This window comes from Protopterus annectens, chromosome 1.part0 (assembly GCF_019279795.1).
Source record: "Protopterus annectens isolate FY-2018-M chromosome 1.part0, PAN1.0, whole genome shotgun sequence".
In the NCBI taxonomy this organism is placed as follows: Eukaryota; Metazoa; Chordata; order Ceratodontiformes; family Protopteridae; genus Protopterus; species Protopterus annectens.
In genome coordinates, this window is record NC_056725.1 from 1866590963 (window position 1) to 1866616969 (window position 26007).

The 26007-nt window shown below is 43.1% G+C and overlaps 1 protein-coding gene across 1 annotated transcript in view; it reads left to right on the forward strand.

Moving 5' to 3' along the window:
- CPLANE1 (ciliogenesis and planar polarity effector 1) overlaps window positions 1-26007 on the forward strand; it is a 4248669-nt gene that overhangs the window by 954396 nt on the left and 3268266 nt on the right. Inside the window, exon 11 of the mRNA XM_044076333.1 lies at window positions 14559-15322. Within this exon, the coding sequence (XP_043932268.1) occupies window positions 14559-15322 (764 nt within the window). The remainder of the gene's footprint in view (window positions 1-14558; window positions 15323-26007) is intronic.

Below are 26007 nucleotides of genomic sequence, written 5' to 3' on the forward strand. Positions count from 1 at the left end.
TCCCACCTCAATCATCATCTGAAAAAGTTCTGCACGAGGTCACATCATCCACAAGCTTGGAAAATAGATGCTCTCTCATTCAGCTGGAACTCTCTAAAAATCTATGCATTCCCACCTCTACCATTGATGACCAAGGTGTTACTGAAGATCAAAGCAGAGCAACCGAAAGGCATCTTAATAGCTCCAGATTGGCCAAGACAGCACTGGTATCCACTACTAAGGAGCTTAACTTGCACCAAACCGTGGACCCTGCCTCTATGGTCTCCACTCTTGACTCAGCACAATTACAGGACGGTTCATCCAAAGCTGCAAACTCTGCGCCTGACAGCTTGGAGGGTCCCATGATGTCTCCGCATACCTCTTTCTCCAAGGAAGTTCAACAGATATTACTGGAAGCACGCAGACCTTCCACCAGAAAAGCTTATTCGGCCAAATGGAAGAGTTTCAGCATCTGGAATACCAACAAGGGACAGGATGCATCAGTAATGAACATTCCACAGATATTGGAATACTTGGCAGTGATGCTGCATAATGGACTTTCATATTCTTCCATAAAAATACATGCTTCAGCTATTTCAGCAAGATACAACACCGATCCTCCTGTGTTCTCACATCCTTTACTGAGACAATTTCTGAGAGGGGTAAAGAATATCAAGCCTCCCAGAAAACCACCAGTGCCGGCATGGGACCTCAATTTCGTGTTGGAAAAATGAACTCTTCCTCCCTTTGAGCCAGCAGCATCTGCAGAATTACAATTTCTTTCCTGGAAAACAGTTTTTCTGTTGGCAATAACCTCAGCAAGGAGAGTTTCGGAGATACAGGCCCTCATGGCAGTTCCTCCATTCCTCATTTTTCATCAGGACAGGGTTTCTTTAAGAACCAATCCTTCTTTTATGCCAAAAGTGATCTCCAGGGTGTCTCTAAATCAAGCAATTCACCTGCCTACTTTCTTCCCCAATCCTCAAAATAAAGGGGAAAAACTGCTGCACACTTTGGACATTCACAGACAACTGCGCTACTACTTGGACAGAACTAAGGCCAACAGAAAGTCTGACCAACTATTTGTAGCTTACGCTCCTGGGGTACAAGGAAAAGCAATTTCCAAACAAACAATTTCAAAATGGATTGGACATTGCATCAGATTTTGTTATTCCTACCATGGAAAGGGTGTGCCAGCCAATGTCAGACCACACTCCACCAGAGCTACAGCCACCTCCACAGCCTTTCTAAGAGGGGTGGCTACAAAGGACATTCTAGAAGCTGCTACATGGAGCTCTGTGCATACATTTTCCAAGCACCACAACCTCCCTTTATATTCCAGATCCCGAGCAGGCTTTGCTTCGGCAGTCCTGCAGGGCATTTTAGCTACACCATCCTTATCTTAGAGCCTACCACCCCCAGCTTGGCTATGGTATTCAACCCATATGTAAGGACTGCAGTTGCATTCTTGAAGGACATAGTACAGTTTTGTACCTACCATAAATGTAGATGTCCGCTAGATATGCAACTGCAGTCAGGTTTTCCCACCCTCCTTCCCCTCTGTACATTGGGTCCACTTTCCTCCTTTTTTACTTAGCTGGGGATATCTGTTATGGTGTATCTGTTTATTGCTATTGTGTATGTCTGGAAATTTTTATTCCAGTTCTAATTTTAGCCTTCCTTGGAGGGCACCTGGCATCTGGGGCAAGAAACACTGAAGAAGATGGCGTCGGCTGATACTTTTATACCCCTGCCGCTCTGACGTCGGGGAGGAGGTGACATCAGCCGACGTCGGACCCAGACTTTGGAATCCAGCCGACCGAGGGCTGCCTGAGGCAGGACAACCCATATGTAAGGACTGCAGTTGCATATCTATCGGACATCTACATTTATGGTAGGTACAAAACTGTACTTTTCTTCAGTCGAGCTGCATAGGGCATCTGCTTGAGGCCAGTGATCCTCTTGGTGAGGTACTTCTGTGGTCTTTCCAGTTGTTGCAGGTGTCTTGTAAGGTACATCCCAAATGGGGCATTGTACTCTATGATGGGTCTGATGAGTGATGCATATAGGGGCCCAATGACCTCTTTCGATCTGGATGCAAACTTTTTTGTGATTAGGTGGGCCACATAGAAGGATTTTCTAACCACTTTGGCAATGTTATTATCAAAGGAGAGGTTACTGTCTACTTGGGTCCCCAGATCCCTTATTACGTCTCCTGTATTTAGGGGGCTACCACCTATGTGGTAGTTTTTTGGGTACTTTGTTTTTTCCAAAGGGGATGACTATGCACTTTTTGGCATTTAGCTTGAGGCCATGGTTTTGACACCAGGTATCTGTCTCAGTGAGACCCTTTTGGAGAATGTCTGTGTCAGCCGTAGAGTCAATTATAGCCCCTAGTTTGAAGTAGTCTGCAAACTTGGTCAGCCATAGTCCTCCTGTCCTTATCTGTACCTCTGAGAAGTATATGCCGAACAGGAGGGGTCCTAGGACTGAGCCCTGGGGAGTGCCACTTGTAACCGGTTTAGTCAGACCTAGCTCCCGCAACTCTTACCATGTGGGTTCTGTCCATGAGCCAGTTGGCAACCCATTTCGTGACGTAGGAGTTTATGTTCAGGCTGGTGATCTTGTCTATAATACCTGAGTGGGGAATGGTGTCGAAGGCCTTTGCGAGGTCTAGGTAATCTGTGTGGACCACCTTTCCCTCATCTATAGCCTTGGTAACTGTCTCAAAGAAGTCCACCAGGTTTAGGAGGCATGATCTGCCCTTAACAAAGCCGAACTGGGTAGGGTCCAGTGTTTGGAGGTTTCGAATGTCTCTGTTAATGAGATCCATGACAATGCGCTCCATAGCTTTGCAGACCAAGCTAGTCAGGCTTATAGTGTGATAGTTCCCGGGGTCCATTGTGGCTCCACCTTTGTGGAGTGGAATAACCGTTGCTGTGTGCCACTCTGTGGGCACGTAGCCTGTGGAGAGACTGAGTTTAGACAGTGTGTTTAGGTGAGGGGTTAGTTCATCTTTGAGCTCCTGTAGGATGCAGCCTGGGACACCGTCCGGTCCCATTGATGCTGTGTTTTTGGCTTTGGAGAGGGCTGTTTTAACCTGGGTGTCTGTGGTTTCAGGAGCACTACATTCTTCTGGTATAGTTATGGGTCCTTTTGGGGGTGAGAGGAGGGGTGAAGTCTGCACTGAACCTGTCTGCCAGGATGTTGACTATATCTGTCGGTTCAGTATATTTTGTGCCATTCTGCACTAACTCTGAGCAGATCTGAGAATTGCCACTTAGATTCTTGACATAGCTAAAGAATGCCTTGTGGTATCTTTTGAGTCCATGGCAATTTTTCTTTCGAAGCTAGCCTTGGATGAATTTATGAGGGAACATAGTTTCTTGCTGTTACTGATCAGGGAAGTCTTCCCTTCTTGGGATTTTACTCTTTTCTGTACTAGTTTCCTCCTTCTATTATATAGCTTGTTTATGGCAGGGGTCCACCAGACTGGTTTCCTTTTCTTGGAGGAGTGAGTCTTGGTTTTATTTGGGATAGGACAATCCATGCATTCTTGTAGGTGCCCGTAGAGTGCATTAGTAAAGGATTTTGCAGCTTGGACAGCGTTGTCCTTTAGCATGAGGGCTTTGAAACTTCCCACTTCGGTCTTAAGTAACGTGAAGTTTGCTTTTGAAAAGTTTTTCACGGTGGTTTCTTTGACCAGGGGTGGTGGCGGAATGTAGATATCTAGAGTGATTGCCTGACTGCCGCACTCTGAAGGCAATTGGGGAGCTTATCCCTGCACCGACAAACCTGGCTCATGGGTGCTGCAGGTAATCACCAGGAGATACTCAGTTTCCTCCTTTTATTCTCCTCAATCAAGAGAAAGGATTCTCCTAGTGCTACCCTACCAAATAAAAGCCACCACAGTAGAATTCAAATACCTGTTCGAAAAAAAAGCCGTCCAACAGGTCCCATCAGACCAGATAGGATCCGGAGTCTACTCCAGGTTAATTTTAGTTCCAAAAAAGACCTAGGGACCTGAGGCCTATTCTGGACCTCAGTCATTTAAACCAGTTTGTGAAATGGCAAAATTCTGGATGATCAGGGTTCAGTCCAGTCTACTGCTACTCAGGAAGGATGACTGGATGTGCTCAATAAATCTCCAGGGAGATTATCATATAAAGATAAATAACCATTCATTCCTCTTTTTCAGGCTGGGAGCCAATCATTACCAGTTCGGATTTGGTCGTACCACAGACCCCTGATGTTCTCCAGTTGCATAGCAGAAGTCACAGCTTATCTCGGGCTGCAATGTTTCCAGATTTTTTTGTACCTGAACGATTATCTGCTCACCACTCCAACCAAGAATTTACTCATCCAAGGGAGGGACACTTTAGCCTCCAAATAATTCACAAATTAATGCCTCAACCTTAAAACGGAAGACTGTTCAATGTACCTAGACTCAGAAGCCAATCTTTACATCAGTGTTGTGGAGGTGAGATCAATCCTGTTGGCATTGCAGACATTTTAGAACTCTCTGCTGGAACATGTAATTTCCATCCAGACAGATAATATGCCAGTAGTCTGGTACATCAACAGACAAGGAGGAACCAGAGCCTATCCTCTGTGTTTGGAAGCCATGAGGGTGTGGCAATGGGCAATGTCTTCCCATCACTTTAGTGTAGCAACGAACATCCCGAGGACTTCCAGTGTACTAGTGGATGTTAATCAGAAACATTCCTCTGCCTCATGAGTTGGCCCTCAGTCAGTGGCAAAGAAGACTTTACACTGCTGGGGTCAACCTTTATGCATCTTACCTCAACCAAAAGGGCAGCAGTTACTTTGCCCTCCTCCCTGCCCAGGGTCAGTCACCAAGAGACTCTGTGGTCCACATTTGGTTCCCCCAGGTCTTCTATTTACATTCCCCCCTTTCCCCTTGATCACAAAGTTCACTCAGAAAGCCAGGAGGTGTAAGGTGAAAGTAATTCTCATTGCTCCTTATTGTCCCAGACAGGTATGGTTCCTGTTTCTTCAGCCTCATCATCTGTGTCCTCCCTGGACACTGGCTCACAGCCCAGACCTCATCCATCCAGCTATCCTCTCCCAGATCAAGACACTTTGAATCTAACTGCTTGGCTACTCCAGTCGTAATAATGGCCAGAGATGCCAGGCTTTCAAAAGGAGTAGTTCATGTTTTAACAGCCTCTCAAAAGTAAAGCACCAGGAAAGTTTACCAGAGTAAGTGGAAAAGATTTTCATTCTGGGCTACAGAAAAGGTGTCTTCCCTGGTTTTACTCAAGGACCACTCTTTCTCCCACCTCCCACAGGTGGATCCAGTGATCCTTTCTCTACGCCTCTCTCTTTGAGTTTGGATTTCTGGTTGGAATTGTTTCATAAAGTCCAGTTAGCAGCTATTTCAAATTGGCTGTAATCATTCACCAATAGCCTCTTTGAAAGTTTCTAAAGCATTTTTCAAGGGAACCTTCCTTCTCAGACCCCCCATCGGAGATCGTATTGTACCTTGGGACATTACAGTGATGTTGCAAGCCCTCACAGAATCCCCCTTCGAACCAGAAGCCTCATTAGATCTTAAGTACCTAACATGGAAAATGGTCTTCTTGGTAGCAGGTATTTCAGTTTAAAGAATCTCAGAATTACAGGCCCTTTCTTGTAAACTACTTTATCTGACATTTTATAAGGAAAGAGTTTTCTTAAAACCAAATCCTCTTTTCATCCCTAAGATGGCATCTGAATCTTAACATCAGCCATTCCATAAATCTTCCAGTTTTCTTCCCAAAGTACTCTAACAAAATAGAACATGCTCTGCATTTGCTTGATGTGCATAGACAACTTAGATTTTATCTCCACAAGACATAATATTTCAGAAAATTGGATCAATTTATTTCCTCTTCTAAAATCAAACTGGGGTGCAGTGTATGAAAGGCGACCCTCTCTAGATGGCCGCCAAACTGCTTTTATTTGTTCATGACAAACTGAGAATACCACTACCAAAAAAAAAAAAAAAAAAAAAACATTCCATAAAGTCAGTAGCGACTTTGGCAGTTTTTTAATAATCTGCGTATTGATGAGATTTGTGCTGTTGCTTACATTGTCAAGTGTTCACACCTTTGTGTCTTCATAAAGTGGATGTACAATCCAGATCCTGCTCCTCCGTTGGCTCCGCTGTACTCAAGAATATCCTTCCTTGAGGCCTCTCAAGAAATTGGTAGCTAGGGAATCTGTCTCATAAGTTGAATCAGACAAAAAAGGACATATACAGAAGTTATGTATTCACTGTAACGATAGGTCTGTGTTGTCCTGTTTTTGTCTATTTTAACATCCCTCCCTCCTTCCCCCTTACAAATTGTTACTTGTAGCGCCTTGAAGAATGGGTGATACTCTGAGGAGTCTTGAAAAACTCAGTATTAGCTGGTTACATCTTCATATGTTTGCACCTGCTTTTTGGCACAAGTTTAAATTATATATCATATAGTTAATGGGCAAACTCGATCCAACCTGTTCAGGGAGAGGTAGTGAGGGATTATGGGTAGGGGAGGAATTAGAGCTCTGGATTAATGCTTTTTTGGAAGTGCCAAGACTGGATCAGAGATGCATCTGTTGAACCAGACAAAAATAGGGAAACATGGAGCTATCTTTATGGTGAGTACATAACTTTGGTTTATACTGAACATAACAAATCTAATTCAGTCAGGGTCTAGGCCTGTCTACCAGGTCCTTGGCTTCATCTATGGCTATTTGGAAAGGGTTGGATTCTAAAAATATTCTAGAAGCTGCTACTTGGTCTTCTGTATATACTTTTACAAAGCACTATAAGCTTGATTCCTTCTCTAGGTCCAGAACAAGCATTGCAAGCCTATTCTCCAGGGGTGCCTGGATTCTTCTCCTTCCACCTCCCAAATGTAGTCTGCTATGGTAATCTAATTATAAAGATAAGGCTACTGCAGCAGTGATCAGTATGATGAACATAGTGCTGTTGTGTAAGTTGAATTTACCATAAAAGTAGATGTTCAAATGATCACTGCTGCAGTAGCTGCTCCCTTCCTCCCTCCTTCCATTCCCCTTGTTTTTTGGTATTTTTTTATGCCAGGGTGTGGGCATTTGTTTTGTTGTTTCTGACATAGTCCTTTCAGGGCTCAACCTCCCTCTTTCTGTTACTAGCAGAGTTCTGAAGGGCTTCTCGCCCATACTTGCCTTTTAGTCTGGTCAAGTTTTGAGCTGCTTGACAGTTTAGGCACATGGAAGGTGCCCTGAAGCTTTGGTAGCTGGTCTGTCGTTATATCATTGATAGGATATAACCCATATAGATAAGGCTACTTGCAGCAATGATCATTTGAACATCTACTGTTATGGTAAGTTCAGTTCATACAGCTTGTACTGTCCTTGCCATCCTGGAAGTACAAAGCAGTTATACCCTATATTATCTTCATTTAATGTTTTGAGGGCATTAACCCTGTTATGAAGGTCATTAAAGGTTATTCTGCTAGAGTAGCTGGTACCTTTTTTCAAGAATGTGAGATTGTGGCAAGGACTGCATTGTATACATTCACTAAAAAATCAGAATTTGGATGCCTTTTGCCCTGCCCAAAAGCAGAGCTATGTTCAGACTGGACAGTCTTGGAGTATATTCTGTCTTAATTTTCCAGCACTCTTTTCTACTTATGGATGACCTGTTGCTTTAGTTTCTTTCTACTTGTTGTACTTCTGCAAAAACCCTCCTCAAAAATGTGTGTGTGTAAAACTCACATGAAAAAAAATTACATTTTCAGAAAAGAGTTTTACCATCCCTGTAATGTGTTTTTCTTTCTTAGACTACCCAACATATGTATTTTGTTTAAAGTTTACTTTTATTAGTTTTGATTAGTAGATGTTATGTGGTCCTATCTCGCCTACATTCATTACTGATGGGTTCGGAGCTGATAATCGGCTCCGACTCTGCCGACTATTTTCTAGCACGAAGTCTCTAATTGGCTGGGCTAACCGGTATCCCAGTATGCACCTCTCCCAAACCCCCCAGATCTCGTTTGCAGCTCATTGAGTTAGGACGTGGTCTCGAGCTTGGCTGTGGCTAAGTACATTTTTGACTAAACTTTCTAAAGTTTTTATACCTTTCTGTCAAACAAAAGCTATTTTCATAGCTATATTGTGTTTTGTGTGTATTTTGAGCTTGTTATAGTTTTGTGGAGAGTGTGTGTGGTTTCCCTTGAGTTTGGCGGGCTAGGCCCATTTAATTTAGAGGGACCTAGTCCTTTCCTTCGTCTTGTTCTCAGTGTTTTCTCTCGTCGATCCCTAAAGAGCATTTAAATTAGAGTTCCTATAGTGTATCCTGCCTTCCTATTGTTGTGTTGAGTGTTTGGAATTTGTTGGGCATGTCTAAAGAGCAAAAGGAGCATAAACCCTCTGGGTTTAAAAAATGCTCAGTGTGCCTATAAAATGTCGATCACAGATGGGCATGCCATCTGTGTTTATTGCCTTGGCGCGATTCACTTACAAGAATCCTGCAGTGTCTGCCATTCCTTCAGTTCTAGGATGCTGCAGGAAAGAAAAAAATAAACTGATTTTGAAGGGCCTGGTCAAGCCCTCCTTTGAAGAGGATATAGAGTCTGCTTCTTCTACTGGCAAATCCAAATCCACCAGAACTAAGAAATGATCTCTGGCTCCATCCAGTTCCTCGGAGTCCCCGGAGAAGATTTTGAAAATAGTTACAACTTCCTCGGCTCCATTGGCTTTGGAGCCGCAGGACAGGAGCTCTGGTTTGGATACTGCTTCCTCGACTCCATTGTCTTCGGGGCCACAGGAGGTATCGGTGGTACTGGAGTTGACTTCGGCTCCGATCATATTGGAGCCGATTCGGAGCCGGTCACCCAGTGTTACACGGGAATCAATAGGTAGGAGATCCTCATCTCCTTCAGTTGCCTCCAAATCCTCTGGGTTATCTGATTTGGACATGGATATGGTGGTTCAGAGGCTCCTTCAGTCGCCGGTGTTAGCCAAATTGTTTTCAGCTCCTACCCAGTCGGCTCCGGAGCCTATTCCTTTGTCAGTACCGATGATTCCTCCTCCGAGCATTGTGTCATCGGAGTCGGAGTGTTCGGCGCCGAGTGATGTCCTTACGCCGGCTCCGGTACCCTTGGCGGGTTTATCGGAGCCGTCGTCGGCTCCAACCATTTCGGTTCCGTCATCTGGTTTCGGCACTCGGGTTTCCTCGGTCGAGCCCGAGGGGGATGCATCGGGACTTCTGTTGGCCCCGAGTCTCCCTCTCGGTGCTTTGGCTAGGGGGATCCCGACCCCGGTTGTGGTCTCGGAGACGGGTCAGTCCTCGGATTCGGGGGGACTTGCCTTCGAAGCCATGAGGAGCCCACTGGCCAGGTAGTCAGGGACATCACTTGGATCGGCCACTCCATCCCCATACACCCTGTCTAGAGCCTCTGATGCCCCTCTATCAGTGGACAGCGGAGCTCGAAGGCCTGAGAACACCCCCATGAGTGGTGGTCCCCAGCTTTCTGAGGGCCCCTCAGAGTCTGTGCCTGAGGAGCCTCTCAGGAAGAAGCTGTGCAAGAGGAAGCACATAGACTCCCAAGATGAGTCCATCACCTCGGATACCGACCTTGATGATGCAGGAAGGGGTCCCCTAAGTCATCCTCCGATGACATCTCCTTCTCCGACATCCTGGGGATTTTGAGGCAGAGAGGCGACTGGTCTTCCAAGCCCCCCTCTGAGGAGGAGTCAGTATTCCTCAAGGCCTTCGGAGCTCAACCTTCTGCCTCATGGGTGTCTCCACCCTTCGACGAACTCTTAGACCTGATTTGTCGAAGGGTGTGGGAGCACCCTGATTCTGTGGAACCAGTGCCCAGTCGTCCTAATAAGTTCCTGTCTGCTCCCCCGGGGAAAGAGTTTTTGACAAAAGGGGTCCCTGTAGATGCCATGGTGGTGGTGTCAGCTACTCAGCAAGAAGTTGCAGAGGCTTCTTCACCGTCCATCCTCCTAACAAGGAGTCCAGGAGTATGGATCGCTATGGGAAGCATACCCTATCTTCAGCAACCTTTACACTGCGGTCTCTGAATTACCTTTGTCACTTTACTCGGCTCCAGAGAGATCTCCTCAAAGAGTTGGGAGATACCTTGATGGGTAACATGCCTGAGGCGGTAGCGCAGACTGTTAACGCCCAGTTGTCTACCCTTGGTTCCATTGCAAACTTGTCCATGAGGCTCATATCCTATGCAGCCGAAGGGGCTAGTAGGGCAGCTAGCTCAGGCTTGGCTCTTAGGAGGCAAGCCTGGATGCACCTATGTCAATTCGCGGAGGCCTTCAAGTCTTCCTTCACGGACGCCCCCTTCGATGGGTCCTCTCTTTTTGGACCCAAAGTGGAAGAGACTCTCACCAGATGTGAACAGGAGGGTAAGACTTTATCTGCCGTAAGGGCCCGTTTTTCTCTTCCCTCTAGGCCTTATCCCAAGGCTCAGAGAGGAGGGAAGATATGGTTCAAGAAATCATAAGTCTTTCCCAGCCACGCATGGTGACCCCCCCTCCAGAGGCAGAGGTGGGGGGAATTATTCTGGAAGACGCCGTCCTAGGGGCAGAGGAGGCCCCCGCAATCTGGGAGACTGTGACTCCTTTCGCGGATCTTCCTATCAGCATCCCTGAGGGATCGCCCAACTATGCTGCTCCGGAGCCAGTCGGGGGTAGTTTTTCAAGGCATCCTCAAGCCTGGGAGAACATCACTCAGGATCGATGGGTGCTTCGAATAATCACCGGAGGTTACACCATTCCCTTTGTTTCGCCCCCACCCCCAATCAAAAAAATCCCGGACGTTCCACCCATTCAAAGGGATCAAGTAGCGCTAGAGCTATCAAAGCTGCTAAGAAAAGGAGTCATCCAACTGGTCCCCTCAGACCAGATCGGATCAGGAACTTACTCAAGACTCTTTTTGGCGCCGAAAAAAACAGGGGACCTGAGACCCATCTTGGATCTCAGCCGATTGAATCACTACGTCCTGAAGTCCAAATTCCGAATGGTCACTCTTCAGTCCATCTTTCCATTGTTGGGAGAGGGAGTATGGATGTGCTCCATTGACCTCAAAGACACCTATTATCACATCAAGATAAACAAGGCATCCAGGAATCATTTACGCTTCTGGCTGGGAGCCAGTCATTTCCAGTTTCGAGCCCTGCCCTTTGGTCTCACCATAGCCCCCAGGGTGTTTACCAAGTGCTTGGCAGTGGTGACAGCTCACCTGAGACATCTAGGATTCCAGGTGTTTTCTTACCTGGACGATTGGCTCCTTACCACCCCCACCAGGCATCTCCTCATCCAAGCCAGGGAGGCTACCATAAACCTTTGTCAAAGGTTAGGAATTACACTAAACTGGGAAAAATCTGCCTTGCTGCCCTCACAGCGTGTTGTATTTATAGGCGCAGAGTTAAACTCGGTCCTAATGAGGGCCTTTTTACCTCAAGAAAGGATAACAGTGTTGCAATCTCAGGTCCAAGCTCTATTGCCCCGGAAGAAGGTCCAAGCCAGGTTAGTTCTTCAGTTATTGGGATCCATGGCGGCGACCATCATGTTAGTACCCTTATCCAGGCTACACATGCGGATCCTCCAGTGGCTCCTTTCAGTCCAGTGGTCCTATCAAAAATTACCCCTCTCTCATCCAATTCTCCTCAGAGCATTGCAGGCAAGATCTCCGTTGGTGCCTATGCTCCTCCAACCTGGACAAGGGGAGGAATCTAGTCCCCCCCTCTCCTGCTGCCACAGTGACCACGGACGCTTCCCAGATAGGGTGGGGGGGCATTATCTGGGCAGAACGGTCCAAGGCACATGGCAGGATCACGAGGTACACTTACACATCAATGTCCTAGAGATGAGAGCAGTGCTGTTAGCATTGCAAGAACTTCAGAGCTCTCTTCCCCGGGGAACGATTGCTATTCACTCAGACAACATGTCATTTGTTTGGTACCCGAACAAGCAAGGGGGAACCAAGTCCCTACCACCTTTGCAGAGAAGCCATGAGAGTGTGGAATTGGGCAGTGTGTTCCCAACGGTCTCTAGTGGCAACGCACATTCCGGGAAAATCCAACGTGATAGCAGATGCTAAGCAGAGCTATTCTGATGCCTTACGAGTGGTCCCTGAACATCCGAGTTGCGACTCGGATCTTCAGCAGGTGGGGTCAGCCTTGCTGTGCGATCTCTTTGCCAGTTCCTTCAATGCCAAATGCAGCAACTACTTCACCTTGATCCCCCCACAGGGGGAGTCACCCAGGGACTCTCTAGTCCACAGTTGGCCTTCCGGTCTGCTCTATGCCTTTCCTCTGTTTCCTCTGTTACCAAGAGTGATTCAGAAAGCCATTCACTTGGGAAGCAAGATGATTCTAATTGCTCCACGCTGGCCCCACCAGGTCTGGTTCCCCTTCCTTCAGCGGTACACTGTGGATGGTCCTTGGACTCTGGATCCAGTACCAGACCTTTTGACTCGTATGTCGGGACAGTTCCACCCCTCCCTCCAGTCCCTCAGGTTGACAGCCTGGCTGCTCCACTTCGATAGTTAGACTGCATTCCTTTTCACCTGAGGTGGTGCATATCCTTTCGTCGTCTCACAAGTCCTCCACCAGAAGAATTTACTTTAGCAAATAGAAGAGATTTTCCATCTGGGCTCAGGCACAAGGCCTGGACCCTTTCACAGCCCCTATATCGGCGGTCTTAGACTTTTTAGCTATGCTCTTCCGACAGGGCTCTGCTCTGTCGACCATTAAAGTGCAGCTGGCGGCCATTTCTAACTTCCATGTATCCTATGAGCCCACTCTTATGGGCCATAAACTTTGCAAGGCCTTTTTGAAAGGAGCCTGATTACTGCGTCCTCCTGTGTCAGAACCCGTCATGTCATGGGATTTAAATCTGGTATTGCAAGCCATCACTTCTCCGCCCTTTGAGCCGGCTGCCACTTGCGAACTGAAATTCTTATCCTAGAAGACGGCTTTCTTAGTGGCCATCACTTCGACTAGAGTATCAGAACTTCAAGCATTGTCCATTAGGCCCCCGAATTTGATATTCCATAAGGACAGGGTATCCTTGAGACTTAATCCGTCCTTTCTCCCTAAGGTGTCGTCTACATTTAATCTCCACCAATCCATTGAGTTACCTGTGTTTTTTCCCAACTTCTCCAACAAGGCGGAGTTCAAATTTCATCAATTGGACGTGCATAGACCACTAAGATTTTATTTACACAGGACAAAACATATAAGAAAATCGGATCAATTGTTTGTCTCTTTTTCGGAGAATAGAACGGGTAGCTCTGTTTCCAACTGCACAATTTCCAAGTGGATTAAGGATTGCATTACCTTTATTTACTCATCAGCAGGCAGAAACTTACCCTTCCCAGTCAAGGCTCATTCCACTAGGGCGGTCTCGACTTCAATAGCGTATCATGCCAGGCTTTCCTTGGACGACATTTGTGCAGCGGCCACCTGGGCTTCTCATCACACCTTTATCGCTCATTACAAGCTGGACGTGGCATCTAGAGGCCGGGCTTCCTTTGGTTCCACGGTTCTCAGGAGTACTTTCCTATGAGCCTCCGGGTTAGAGGTGCTAGGGACGCTGTCCCATCAGTAATGAATGTAGGTGAGATAGGACCACATAACAGTTAGTTATGTACTCACCATAACGATCGATGTATGTGGTCCATCTCGCCTACATTCTTACGTACCATCCCACCTGCCCCCTGCCTGAAGGATTTGGAGGAAAATTGCTCTGAGACCCTTCAGAATCGGTTTATTCCCTTTTCCTTGGGATGATATACCTCTTAGTGAGGTTGGCGTATGTGGAGTGATTGCGATGTATGCAAACAAGATCTGGGGGTTTGGGAGAGGTGCATCCTGGGATACCGGTTAGCCCAGCCAATTAGAGACTTCGTGCTAGAAAATAGTCGGCAGAGTCGGAGCCGATTATCGCCTTCGAACCCATCAGTAATGAATGTAGGAGAGATGGACCACATACATTGATCGTTATGGTGAGTAAATAACTAACTGTTTCCTGCTGAAAGAAATGAAGGCACTGCAAGGTGACAGTGTGGAGAATCATGTGCCAGTCATTGCCAGTGGCCCACTAAAACATGAGACATACCACTTTTACTCTACAAGGTATGTGTTCAGGTAGAAAATAAACCAAAGATTGCCTTAAATCTTTGAATAATTGTATTGCTGTAAGAGTCTGTGCCCCAAAGTTTTATTTTAGATGAGTATGCTACACACCTGTACTTTATTTTTGCAAATATTTATTTCCTTCTTTCTGAATGTGATAATTAAACTGTATGCAGCTGAGCTTTGGTTGGAAAGTTATTAGACCAGCCAAATTTCCATGTTAATAAAAAAATATTTTGATAATGGTTAATCAGTATATTATTGTTGTACTGCTCTTGATCCAGGTGTATAACTGTCCTGCTTACACCTAAAAGGAGGCGTTTGCATACCTAATTCATTTTGTCTGGCACCTGAAACAGTTAAATTCTACCATCTGTCCAGGTGGTGCTGTATTTTTGTAAACAAAAGAACAGCAAGATACTAATCTCTCTCTTTATTTTCTAGTGTGATGAAGAGTCTGAAGATGACGGCCACCTTCCTGCTAATGATTTGCCATCTTTTGGGAGAAAGGAGAATTCATTTGTTGGAGTGATGGACCAGGGCAAGCTGGAGTTTGCATACATGTTTGACACTGTTCATGCCAAAGATGAAACTAGTGGTGCAGATCACATTTTTGATACAGTCTGCTGTATACAGAAGATTCTCCTCACAGCTTGGAGCACTGGAATTTCCCTAACAGATGTGAAAGAAAAGGAAGACTTATTAAATTATACTGTTCAATGCACAGTTCACTTTGCCCACCTTCTTCAGTGCCTTAAATTTCGTCTACCACCTCATTTTTCAAAAGGTGATAAAGTGCTAAAAAATATAATCCAAAGTGACCCTTGGATTTTTAGAGTTCTTCGTCTGTTTCGACATTTCTTAATAATCCTGTTATGGGATTTTGCAGACAAACATTCTTTAGGTCATATTGTAAGATTAGTATCCAGTATTGTAAAACTAATACTTTTGCGACCTGGACAGGTGTCGCATAACTCTTTATTGGGATGTTTTTGCCTTCTTAAACTAACATCTCATCATGTGAATACTCTATACAGTTCACAGCCTGAGGTTCCAGCTGTTTCAGGGAGCAACTCTGCTCTGGATTCATATTCTGTTCCGATATTTCAGGCAACAGGTGACACCAGTACTGAGATTCAGTGCTCTTTGCATTCAGTTTTTCATCTGCCTCCTGAAGAAGTAAATATTTCCCAAAAGCCAGCTAACAGGTACTGTTTTTTTTTTTTTTTTTTTTTTTTTTACATTTTTTGCACTTGTGCTCTCCATATTAATAATTATTTATATTCGTACAGGACTTTACATTGAAAGAAAAAAAGAATCCAATTTTTGTATCCTTATGCCATTGAACTTTAGTGTTTTTGTATTTATTGAGCTTGGGTTTATTGGTTGAGTACACTAGGTAAAGTTGTATTTTCAGAGATGAGCATATTGGAGAGAGAAACACTTGTGGTCTTGTATAATAAAGGTAGACTTGTAGGCAAATACTTCACTGTGCTATTTGTGAATGTATTTGTTTTAGAAGGAAAAGTGTAAAGGGACAAAATGTGGATGTATTTTTGCTATAAATATAAAGAAAGACAGAAGTGTCTGTTTTAGCATACTGAAGCAACAGTTACCATGACAGGCATACAATGGACCACCTTGCTGCCATCCCTAGGTATATCATTGCAGCAACTTTGAAACATCACACTTTGCTAGACTGCAGTTGTGTGTTTGTAAGGGGGCTGTATTCCTGCAGTCCCTAATATAGAGGCACCTCTTCCACACCAGTGATATCTAAATATTATACCTCTAAGGTTGTACCATGTTGGTGAATGTGCACTAAACTGTAGTATATTTAGAGATCAAGGGTGTAGCTTGCATCAGGAGGTGCAAGGGGAGTTGAGAAAAGAGGAGACTTGCCTCAGCTTTAACTTGGCAAACTGTATTCATAACTTACTTTTAAAACCTGTTGCTGAAAAGGTGAATTCTGTGGTGCCGAAGGGTGCATAAGTGACTGCGTCCCAGGTGATGTGTGAGTAGTGGCTTTGTGCACAGGAGGAGCTGACCAGGACGAGATGGTAGTGAGCAGCCAGTGGAAACTTGTGGTGAGCATTCTTATAATCTTACCTGCTGCTAACAGTGTAGCATGCAGAGGACAAGGGTTATGGGCTTTAACTTCTGATCTAGTGCTGCCAGCATTTGAATGTGTAGCAGAACCAACATTAGGGGGGTTTGGCTCTCACCACTGATACTAGTTAAAGTGTAAAGGGCAACTGGCCTTAAAGGTATATGTAAATGAGCACTGCTACCTTGGGTAATAGCCAGCACCTACCACCCTCAGCTCCACATTGCACAGCTACAGATCAGAGTTATAGTCACTGACCCTGCAGGATTTCACTCACCTCAATTTGAGGCCCTTTGCCTTTCTTGGCAACCCTTTCAGTAGTCATTGAAATTTAACCATAATATTTTATACATATATATATATATATATATATATATATATACACATACATACATACACACACACACGCACACACTAGAGGAGTAAATGGTGACTGTCCACCAACTACCTCATTCCCAAGTTCTAATGTATACTGCCACCAATTAGACTTAACACAGGTATAGCAGCACACAAGTCCTTAAGCTAATAATACTTTTTAATTTCATAAGTTTTTTCTTTCCAAGTAAATATGCACACATTAAAAAGCTTGCACAAAAAATGAAAAAAGTTCCAAAGCAGAAGATGGTCAGAAAATAACTAACATCTAAAAGACTGCTTCTGGCTAATATTTGCTGTCCTTTTTTTATTGTGGCTGCTAATTCTAAAAAATTAATAGTCCTTACAAGATGATATAGCTTGAGCTGTATCTCCAAAGGTATCCTTCAGCAAAGCTTTTATCTGTACTTATTACTTTTTTGAAATTATATTCGGGCCTTCTATTTATAAGTCTACAAAAGGGGCATTTTGAGTCTCTTAAATTTTAGAAAATGCCATTCTTGTTTCCAGTGGCGCACACTTCTGGCTGGGGGAGTCTCAGCAGTCTTGTGTTAAAATAAGGCGTCATCTTTTGACTTATCCAGAATGTTAATGAGCAAATTATGCAATATTGCAAGCAGTCAGGAAGCAACTCTTTAACTCCCCCAGCTGCAATACATTTTCACAATGTAAGATGCAGATTTATCTCATTTTACATATTTTTTTTGCATATTGCACTTTTTTTTAAGTAAAAGTACAATGCGTTTTTTTTTTAACCGGTTATGTTCATATATGCTTAATTTTATATAGCTGTAATACAACTAGTATATTTTTCATGCATTGTTCTTTGAAAGAACGTAACATTTTCCCCAAATTATTGCACTTGTCATACAACTCTGCCATCTTCCTGGAAGAGTTTTAGCTGAGTCCCTGTGTAGGAGCACCCTCTGGTGTGAGACCCCAGAGGTGACTGCCCCATACAGAGGTATTCAGGGGCATGAGCCTATCCAGAGAATACTTGTATTTGAGTCATGAATAGTAGGTATGCAGAAGTACAATACTGATCCTGGGCTCTGCATGGCAAGCATTGCAATAGTGTTGCTGGCCAACAGGTGAAAAGTTGTAGACTCTGTCAAAAATCCCAACTTTTGCAAAGGATGATGTACTACTGTGATTACCCAGACTTCCCTGCCTGACCCATCAAATGTGAAGTCTCTGCTCTTAGGTTCTCCCTTCTGTAAGTGGAGCAAGCTGAGCTGGACTTTGTGTTAGAGGGAGAGGCGTATATCTGATAGTTGGGACCCCACTGGACCCTAAAAAGAGCCTTGATACTGGAAAAGTAAATTGCAGATTATTTTTACACTGTTTCAGATGAGCGGAACACTGTCAGCAATTTCTCAGAGGATGGATTTGTTTGGATAAGCTTCCGTCATTCATCTCCCTTTTTTCATTAAAAGAAGTTTGACAGGAGCGCTTTCTTTAGCGTGTCATGTTAAAAATTTCCTCACTCTCAGTCTATAGCAGCTCATTGTGAGGAGCTGAGACTATTCAGTCTTGGTTGTTTGCTTTTAAATATCTTTTTCACTGAAAATAGGATTACTGCTAAAACCTGTATCATGCCATTAAACCTCAGCTATGTAATACTTTGTGATTATGTTCATAGGTGTTTACTAGGCTAATGACCACAAGGGCTTTTTTAAGCCTAGCCATGCATCCCAAATCTCTGACAAATTCTGGTACCCTTGATAAGTGTAATTAGGGGCTTGGGAGATGAAACGTTTACAGGTTGCCTGTGTCCATTAGAGACATAGGTGCCAAGCCAGGGATGAATTTCCTGTTTCCCATCCAGTTGTCCACGTTACACTTGAACTAGGTTAGGGAGGAATTATTTTCACATGGATGGGGAGCTTGTGCCAAAGACAGGGTAGTCTATGGGATACATACCTACAGTGGATATAAAAGTTTACACACCCCTGTTAAAATGCTAGGTTTTTATGACATAAAAAAATGAGACCACAATAAAGCATTTCAAAACTTTTCCCACCTTTAATGTGACCTATAACCTGTACAATTCAGTTGAAAAACAAACAAATCTGTTCTGGGAAAAAATATAAAAAATAAAAAACGTACAGTACACTGGTTGCACAAGTGTGCACACCCTTAAACTAATACTTTGTTGTGGGTGCACACCCTTAAACTAATACTTTGTTGAAGCACCTTTTGATTTAATTACAACATTCAGTCTTCTTGGGTACACACCTGCCATAGAGAGAATCTGATTAACCCCAAGGATTGTCCTGGCATTTGTTGGATATGCCTGGTTAGGTACATATCAAAGGGGGCATTGTACCTCAATGGAAGGTCTGATGAATGCCAAATACAGTGGAACAATGATTTACGTGGACCTAGATGCCATACTTTTGTTTATAAGTTGTGCAACATAGAATGATTTCCTCACTGCTGTAGACACGTGATAGTCAAAGGCTTGATTACTGTCTGTGTGTCCCTAAGTCCCTGACTACTGGGTCACCTCTCGGGGGATGTGTTGTCAATATGATAGTTACCAGTAGTGGATGAATTCCTGAAAGATACTACTATGCATTTTGTGGCATTTAGTTTTAGTCCATGGTTGTAACACCAGCTGTTTGTCTGTGTCAGACCTTCGTGGAGAACATTTGTGTTGGTGAGGGATTCAGTGACTGCTCCTAATTTGCAGTCATCTGCAAATGTAGTCAGTCGGAGACCATTGACATTGGCCTTGACTTTAGGGAAGTAAATGCCAAAAAGGAGCAGTCCAAGGACCGATCCCTGTGGGACTCCACTTGTGACTGGCATCTTTTGTAGAGGTGGACTCCCCATTTCTACCTTCCTGGGTCCTGTCTGTGAGCCAGTTTGCTATCCAACAAGAATATGAGTTTGTACCCAACCTCTTGAGTTTGTCAAAAATGCCCAAGTGGAGTACTGTATTTGATGCCTTGGCCAGGTCAAGGTAGGCAGTGTGAACCATTTTGCCATCATCCATTGCTTTGGTGACCTTCTCAAAGAAGTTCACCAGGTTGAGTAGGCATGATCTGCCCTTGATGAAACTAAACTGGATTGGGTCCAATGTCTGGAGGTTTACTATATCATTATCGGTCATTTCCATGGCTTTGCATACAAGACTAGTGAGACTTCTATGTCTGTAGTCACCTTTGTGTAGAGGGATGACTGTTGCTGTTCTCCATTCATGAGGTACAAAGCCTGTTTGGACGCTACAGTTAAATAGCAATTCCAGAGGGGCTGATGGGTCATATCTCATGCTACTAGAAGGTATCCTGGGATATTGTCTGGGACCATTGATGCAGTGTCCCTGGCCTTAGGAGGAGCATTAAGGACCTGCTCCCTGAAGATAGCAGGAGGAGTTATATTTGATGGAATTTCCTGAGGGAAGGTTGGGGGGGGGGGGCGGGAGGTGTAAAGTTGGAGCTGAATTTGTTAGCTAGTAGTTTTGCTATCCATCTGGCTCAGTATAGGTGGCTCCATTTACAATGAGCTCTGCACACAATTGTGTATTGCATTTGAGGTTGTGGACATGGCTAAAGAATGCCTTGTGGTTGTCCTTGGCCTGAGAGGCCAAATTTACCTGAAATTTGGCTTTAGTAGACTTTATTTGTACTCTTAGTTTGTTTGTTTGGTTTGATTAGAGTGCTTTTATTCTGCTGGGTGCTGCACCTCCAAATTTTTGCCATGATTTTCTTCCTTCTGTTAACAGTTTATTGATTTTGTGATTCCACCAGGGCAGCTTGTTTTTTGAATTAGTTCTGTATTTGGTGGATATAGCTGCTTCTATACAGCTATTAGCATGCTTGAATAGGGTTTCTGTGAACAGTTCTGCATAGGCAGCAGTGTTCTCAGGGTTTACAGGGACTTGAAATTGTCAGGTTATCACTTAATAGCAGGAAGTTAGCCTTAGAGTAGTTCCTGAATATTCCAGGGTTAGCTGGGGATCCAGGTTTTATTTTTACTTCAAAGGAAACCATTTTGTGGTCTAACCTTACCATGGAAGACATTGCACTAGGAGGTGTGCAGCACTCTCCCATATTAATGAGGACCAGAACCAGTATGATTGCACCCCTGGTTAGTGTATTGACAGTCTGGCCCAAGGAGGTTGTGTTTACAAAATCCAGGAATCTCTGTGCCTGTACGTTTGGTGTCTTATAGGATTCCCAGTTAATAGTGGATTAATTAAAGTCATCCATGAATATGGTATGGGTTTCCTGGGTCATAGAGGGGACCTGTATCTGGCAAGGTAGTGGTATTGTATTTTGCCTGTGGTGCTCTGAATATGGAGTAGCTCAAGTTCATTGTCCTGTTTGATCAGCCTTGAGGTATATTTATTTTTTTATGTAAGTCGAGACATCTCCACTTTTAGTCCTTGTCTGTGTAGTAGCTGGTCTAAATGTGTGGAAGGCATTATAACCTTGCACTGTCGGTGTGCCCTTTGCAGCTTTAAACCACTTCTCAGTGACCGCACAGACGTCAACATTTTCTGATGTGAAGAGAGCTTCTAGGAAATGGAGTTTTTTGTTTAGACTCCTAGCATTGAGCAGTAATACCTTTGGATTTTTTTTGGTTTTGATTTGGTGTGTGGGAAGTACTTTCAGTTTGGCATTGCCTAAAAAAGGCACTATGGGAGAAGACAATGTTTTCGCTAATATTCGAAAGCCTAGAGGGTGTAGACCCTCCCTTCACAAAGCAGCGTGGTGTGTTGACCATCTCCTTCCATGCGGACAAATATTGCACCCCCATAGAGTGACACCGTAAACTAAGCCAGTTATTTAAGTCAGTCATCTTTTGCTCGTATTGTGGCATCATCCATGGGGAAGGTAAAATGCTCCTCAATGCTAGGTTCATACCAGCCTGAGAGAGACGCATTTCAAGAGCTCAATGATGTCTGTCTTCATATAGTCTAGGGAGGTACATCTCGGGTCATTTACACCCACATGGACTATGTGGAAAAAACAGCGTGAATGATGTGAAGTAGAAACAAAATCACTAAACAGGAAAAAGCTTCACACTGTGTACTAAGTAGAACATGGCAGTAAAAATACCTTTGTAGTCCAAGAAGGGTTTTCTTCACAAAATGCATACCAATGTCCAAAGTGTAAAATAGATAAAAGCATATTTAAAGTTTTAGTGTTAAGGTTTTATGATTCTGAAAAAGTCCCACAAAAATTTCAGGGAAGAAAGCGCTTAACCATTTGTACTTGGATTTCTTTTTGGATTTTATTGCCTCTTCATGCTCTGTGTTTTATTACATTTTTTTTATATTTTGAAATTTTATATACATTTTCTGAAGAGAACCCTTGTTGGACTATAAAGGTATCGTTACTGCCATCTTCTGCTCAGTACACACACACACTGTAGTTTTTTCCTGTTTACCCACATGGACTATGACTGAGTCGTACTGGTATTTGTGATCCAGTGACCTGAGTATGTGCGTAATGTGGCAGATCCTAGTCCATGATAAGCAACTGACTGTGACTTTCTCCTTACTCAGCCTTGTAAGATGGTCATCAGTGTGTCTCAGTGGAGTGTCAAATGACCAGAATGCTAGATTGTGTGGTGGCTTGCCTTATGGGCTTAGAAGTAGAAGCTCCATGAAATGTGGCTGTATGTGTCGATGTGGATGTTTTAAGAGAGGGTATTTGGGGCTGCTGAGGTTATTTGTTATGTGTATTTCATCTTGGAAGCCTTTGGCATTTAGGAAGATTACATTTAAGTGCCTCTACATATATGGGTCTGTATATCTGCTTGGAATTGTGTAGGATGGGTGCAACATGTGTACTACTGACAACCTTCTTGACATTAGGAGTACTTTTATGTGAGAGGTTTGCCTGCAGTGACATTGTGTAAATATATATCTCATACACCGTATTGGTTTGTTTGAGAATTAACTAACTTGCTGTTAGTAAACATGAGGCAATTTCTACATTGCCTCAGGATGCCTATATTTACCAATCTGGTAACGGAAGTATTGGGAAAGTTCCTATCTATGGTAGCAGAACCTTTGTTTTATTGATTAAATAGTTGAAGTAAGAATATAAAGCAATGTCAGGAGTATCTGGTTTGTAGCTCTGGCGATAGTACTCATCACTGCAAACTAGTTGTTTTGTGTACAGCTAGGTATTGGTGAAATTTCAGTCATGCTTTTAGAGGAAAAATGCCACTCAAGGTGTCTGTATCTGTACAGGGCACTGCCAAACACTTGAGGGGAAACTAATACGTAGACCTGAAAATTTAAGGATGAAGTGTTTAGGCAGATATTCTGATGTTAGAAACAGATTGAGCAGTACTTACTGAAAACAAAGAATGATTAAAAGAGGGGAGTCGTGTGAATGGCTACTACTAGTGCTGTTCTTACCACAGCTTCACTTTGCTGGGATACAGTGATCCTTTGCTTTTTCTCTCACCAGAAGCAAAACATTAGCACTACTCCCAAGATGTCAGCCTGTTTGGTGATCCATTCTCTTGTGCCAGTTGGTAGCCTTTTCCTTGTAGATTCCTTGAATAGCAATCAGACCAGTCTGGAGCATAAATCACAGACACTCACTGCCCAACCAGAAACAGTCAGGAATCAATGCACTCTGCTCCTTCTGTCACCGGGATCAGAATATAAGCACAAATTCCAAGCTGTTGCCTACAAAGCAAATGAAAATTAAGTTGGATTTCTGTGTCCTGATAACACTTAAGAGTCTTATTTAGTAAAGAATATAGAGAAATACTGCAAACTAATTTATGTAGAGTGATAATAGGTCCGTGAACTAGGCTTATATTGCTGGTGTAAACATCTTTGTACTTTATAGCAAAGAAGTCCTTGTTGAAAACGAATGCTCTTTTGCACATCTTCTACCTTTAGCTGATGTCAAATTACAGCCTTTAATAAGTGCAGGGGAGTCTAATGATTTCTTATTGTACTTCAGTAGTACAATCCTGTATAGCAGATATAGCCATGCTCATGAGAAACCAGTAAAAAGCATATTTAAATATCTAGATATTCCTGAATAATGTGTGATGGCACACTGTTAATGCAGTAGATGCCACCAAATTACTTATTATTCAGAAATGTGGATCATAGTAATTACAGTCAGAGATGGACTTTATCAAAATAATCTGTATCTTGAGGCTATCAAATGTACCTCTCAGGTGTCCCACTTTTGAGCAAGTCATAATTTCCTGATTTAAGCTATTAAGTTTGGAAAGTGTGAAGGCAGAGTGAAATCCCTTCACTGTACTGCACTGCTTCTTAGGGAGTTCCTCCTTATGTGTTACCGTTAGTGCTGCTAATCACATCCCCAGCAGATGTCCTGTAGATGATATGATACAGAGTTGTAGCACCTGTGGAGTGGGGCATGCTGGTGTTTCCCTTCAGCTGTCTTTACTGCTTGGGTATATTTTCTGTTACAGCATCTTCCGGTTTCTGTAATGGTCATGCGGGCATTAGAAAGGACATAAGCTGCCTATTTAAGCAACCATGCCAGTATTAAAGACTTGAGTGAATAGGAGGTATGATAGTTTAGCAGAGCTGTGCAGTTTCTTTAACTTATTGCATGAGGAGGCTTTTGGAATATTACATAGTAAAAAGGAGAGGACACCGTACAAAGTTTGTTCATTGTCCTTAGATTCTTTAGTGGTACAACTGGTAGAATGAAGGCACCAATGAGTAAGTTTCTGGCACTTGGACTCTGATATATAAATTTGCTTATTATGGATCGTCCTTGAATGTAGGGAGGACAGGTGCTTTTATACACTGTGGTAATTAGGTAGGGCCATGGTCAGAATTCCTTCAGCTACTGTAATTATTAATTAATATAGTTGTAGAATGACCACTACTGACTTTTCAGTTTTCTTAACTTGAAGTCTTCTAAGGATCTCAGGCAGTATCACTGGCTCCTCATTGTTTTATTGAAGAACCCCGATTTTTAGCATTGGAAGTGGGTTAGGAGATGGCATGCTTACCTTTGTTGCTGGAATATGAAAAAGACTTTGGGTTCTATTCCCATAAAAAATGCTTGGATTCATATTTCAGCACTGGCATTGCAATACAGCATAAAGGTGTTTTTGTGTCGCAGGGTGTTTTGTGTCCCAGGTTGTGCTAAGTCTCCTATGTCTAAGCTGGTGGTAGCCCACATAGCTGCAAAAGATCCCATGGCACTTAAGCATCTCCACTCTTTTTGATAAGTTACAAACATTTATTTATAACTGTAGATTGCACACTATGTATACACACGCACATTTTAAAATGACAAACGTACAAATAAATGACATTTAAATGATTTTGACCCCTACCTTTTTTTTTTCTCAACCAAAAATATTTATTTTTCAGTGCATCCTTCACTTTCCATTTCTTATTAGACAATAGTCTTTTGCAACAATCTTTCCACATAAACTATATATGTGAAAAAATACTTTTGGTCATATCTATCCAGTCAATCTCATTCATATCATATTTTCCATATGATATCATATTCAGCTTTACTTCTTTTATCGTTTCAGTACCTCCCAAAATGTTTTACTTTTTTCTCAAACATAATATAAACATTACCATTGTTGTTTTCATTCTGTATACACGGTATCTTCTTTCTTACCTCTGGTTATACATTATAAGTGCTTTAACTTGTAAGTTGTTTAACAAAATCCTCCACAAACAGTCTTGCTATTTCTCTATTCGTTTTGAGCTTTCTTTTTTTTTTGTTATCCCCTTAATATACTCAGTTAAATTTTCAGACGGATTGACTTCCAAGATGGCACCGCATTGACTAGCAGCTTAATTTCAGCTCTTCCAGTGTGAATCAGAAACTTAGAAAAGAGTGGAGGTGAATTTGTCTTTTTCATTAATTTCTGTTACTAGGTAGTAAGTGCATTGTCTGGATGCCAGCAAAGAAGAAACTTGTAGAATCTAAAAGAAAATGAACCTCAAATGGTAAGGAGAAAACACTGGCTAGGAAGAGTCCTGCAACTGTTTAGCAAAAGCAGTTCAAGCTCTAGCTTTGATGCAAGACGTGATTCCCATTAATATAGAGAAAAATGAAATAAGTCAAATGTGCTCAGAACCAATTAAGACAAATGAAACACTGAAGGACTATATCAACTTAAATAAAAGGCTGGAAAAATGGAAGAAGCTTTAAGCAGATATTCAGATGAACTGATAAAACTGCAAAAATCAGAGGTTGAAATGAAGAAGAGGCTAGCTGAGTATGAGATTGCTCAAGAAGAGATATTTAAAAAAATGGTAAAATTAGAGGACAGAGCACTTAGGAAAAACCTTAGAATTTCTTCTGTACTAGAGAAACTGGAAAGAACAGACTGTTCATTTTATGAAAGCCCAAATAAGCAACTGGACTGGTATTCAGTAGCAGGAGCTGTTATTGAAAGGGCGTATTGTGTGCATGC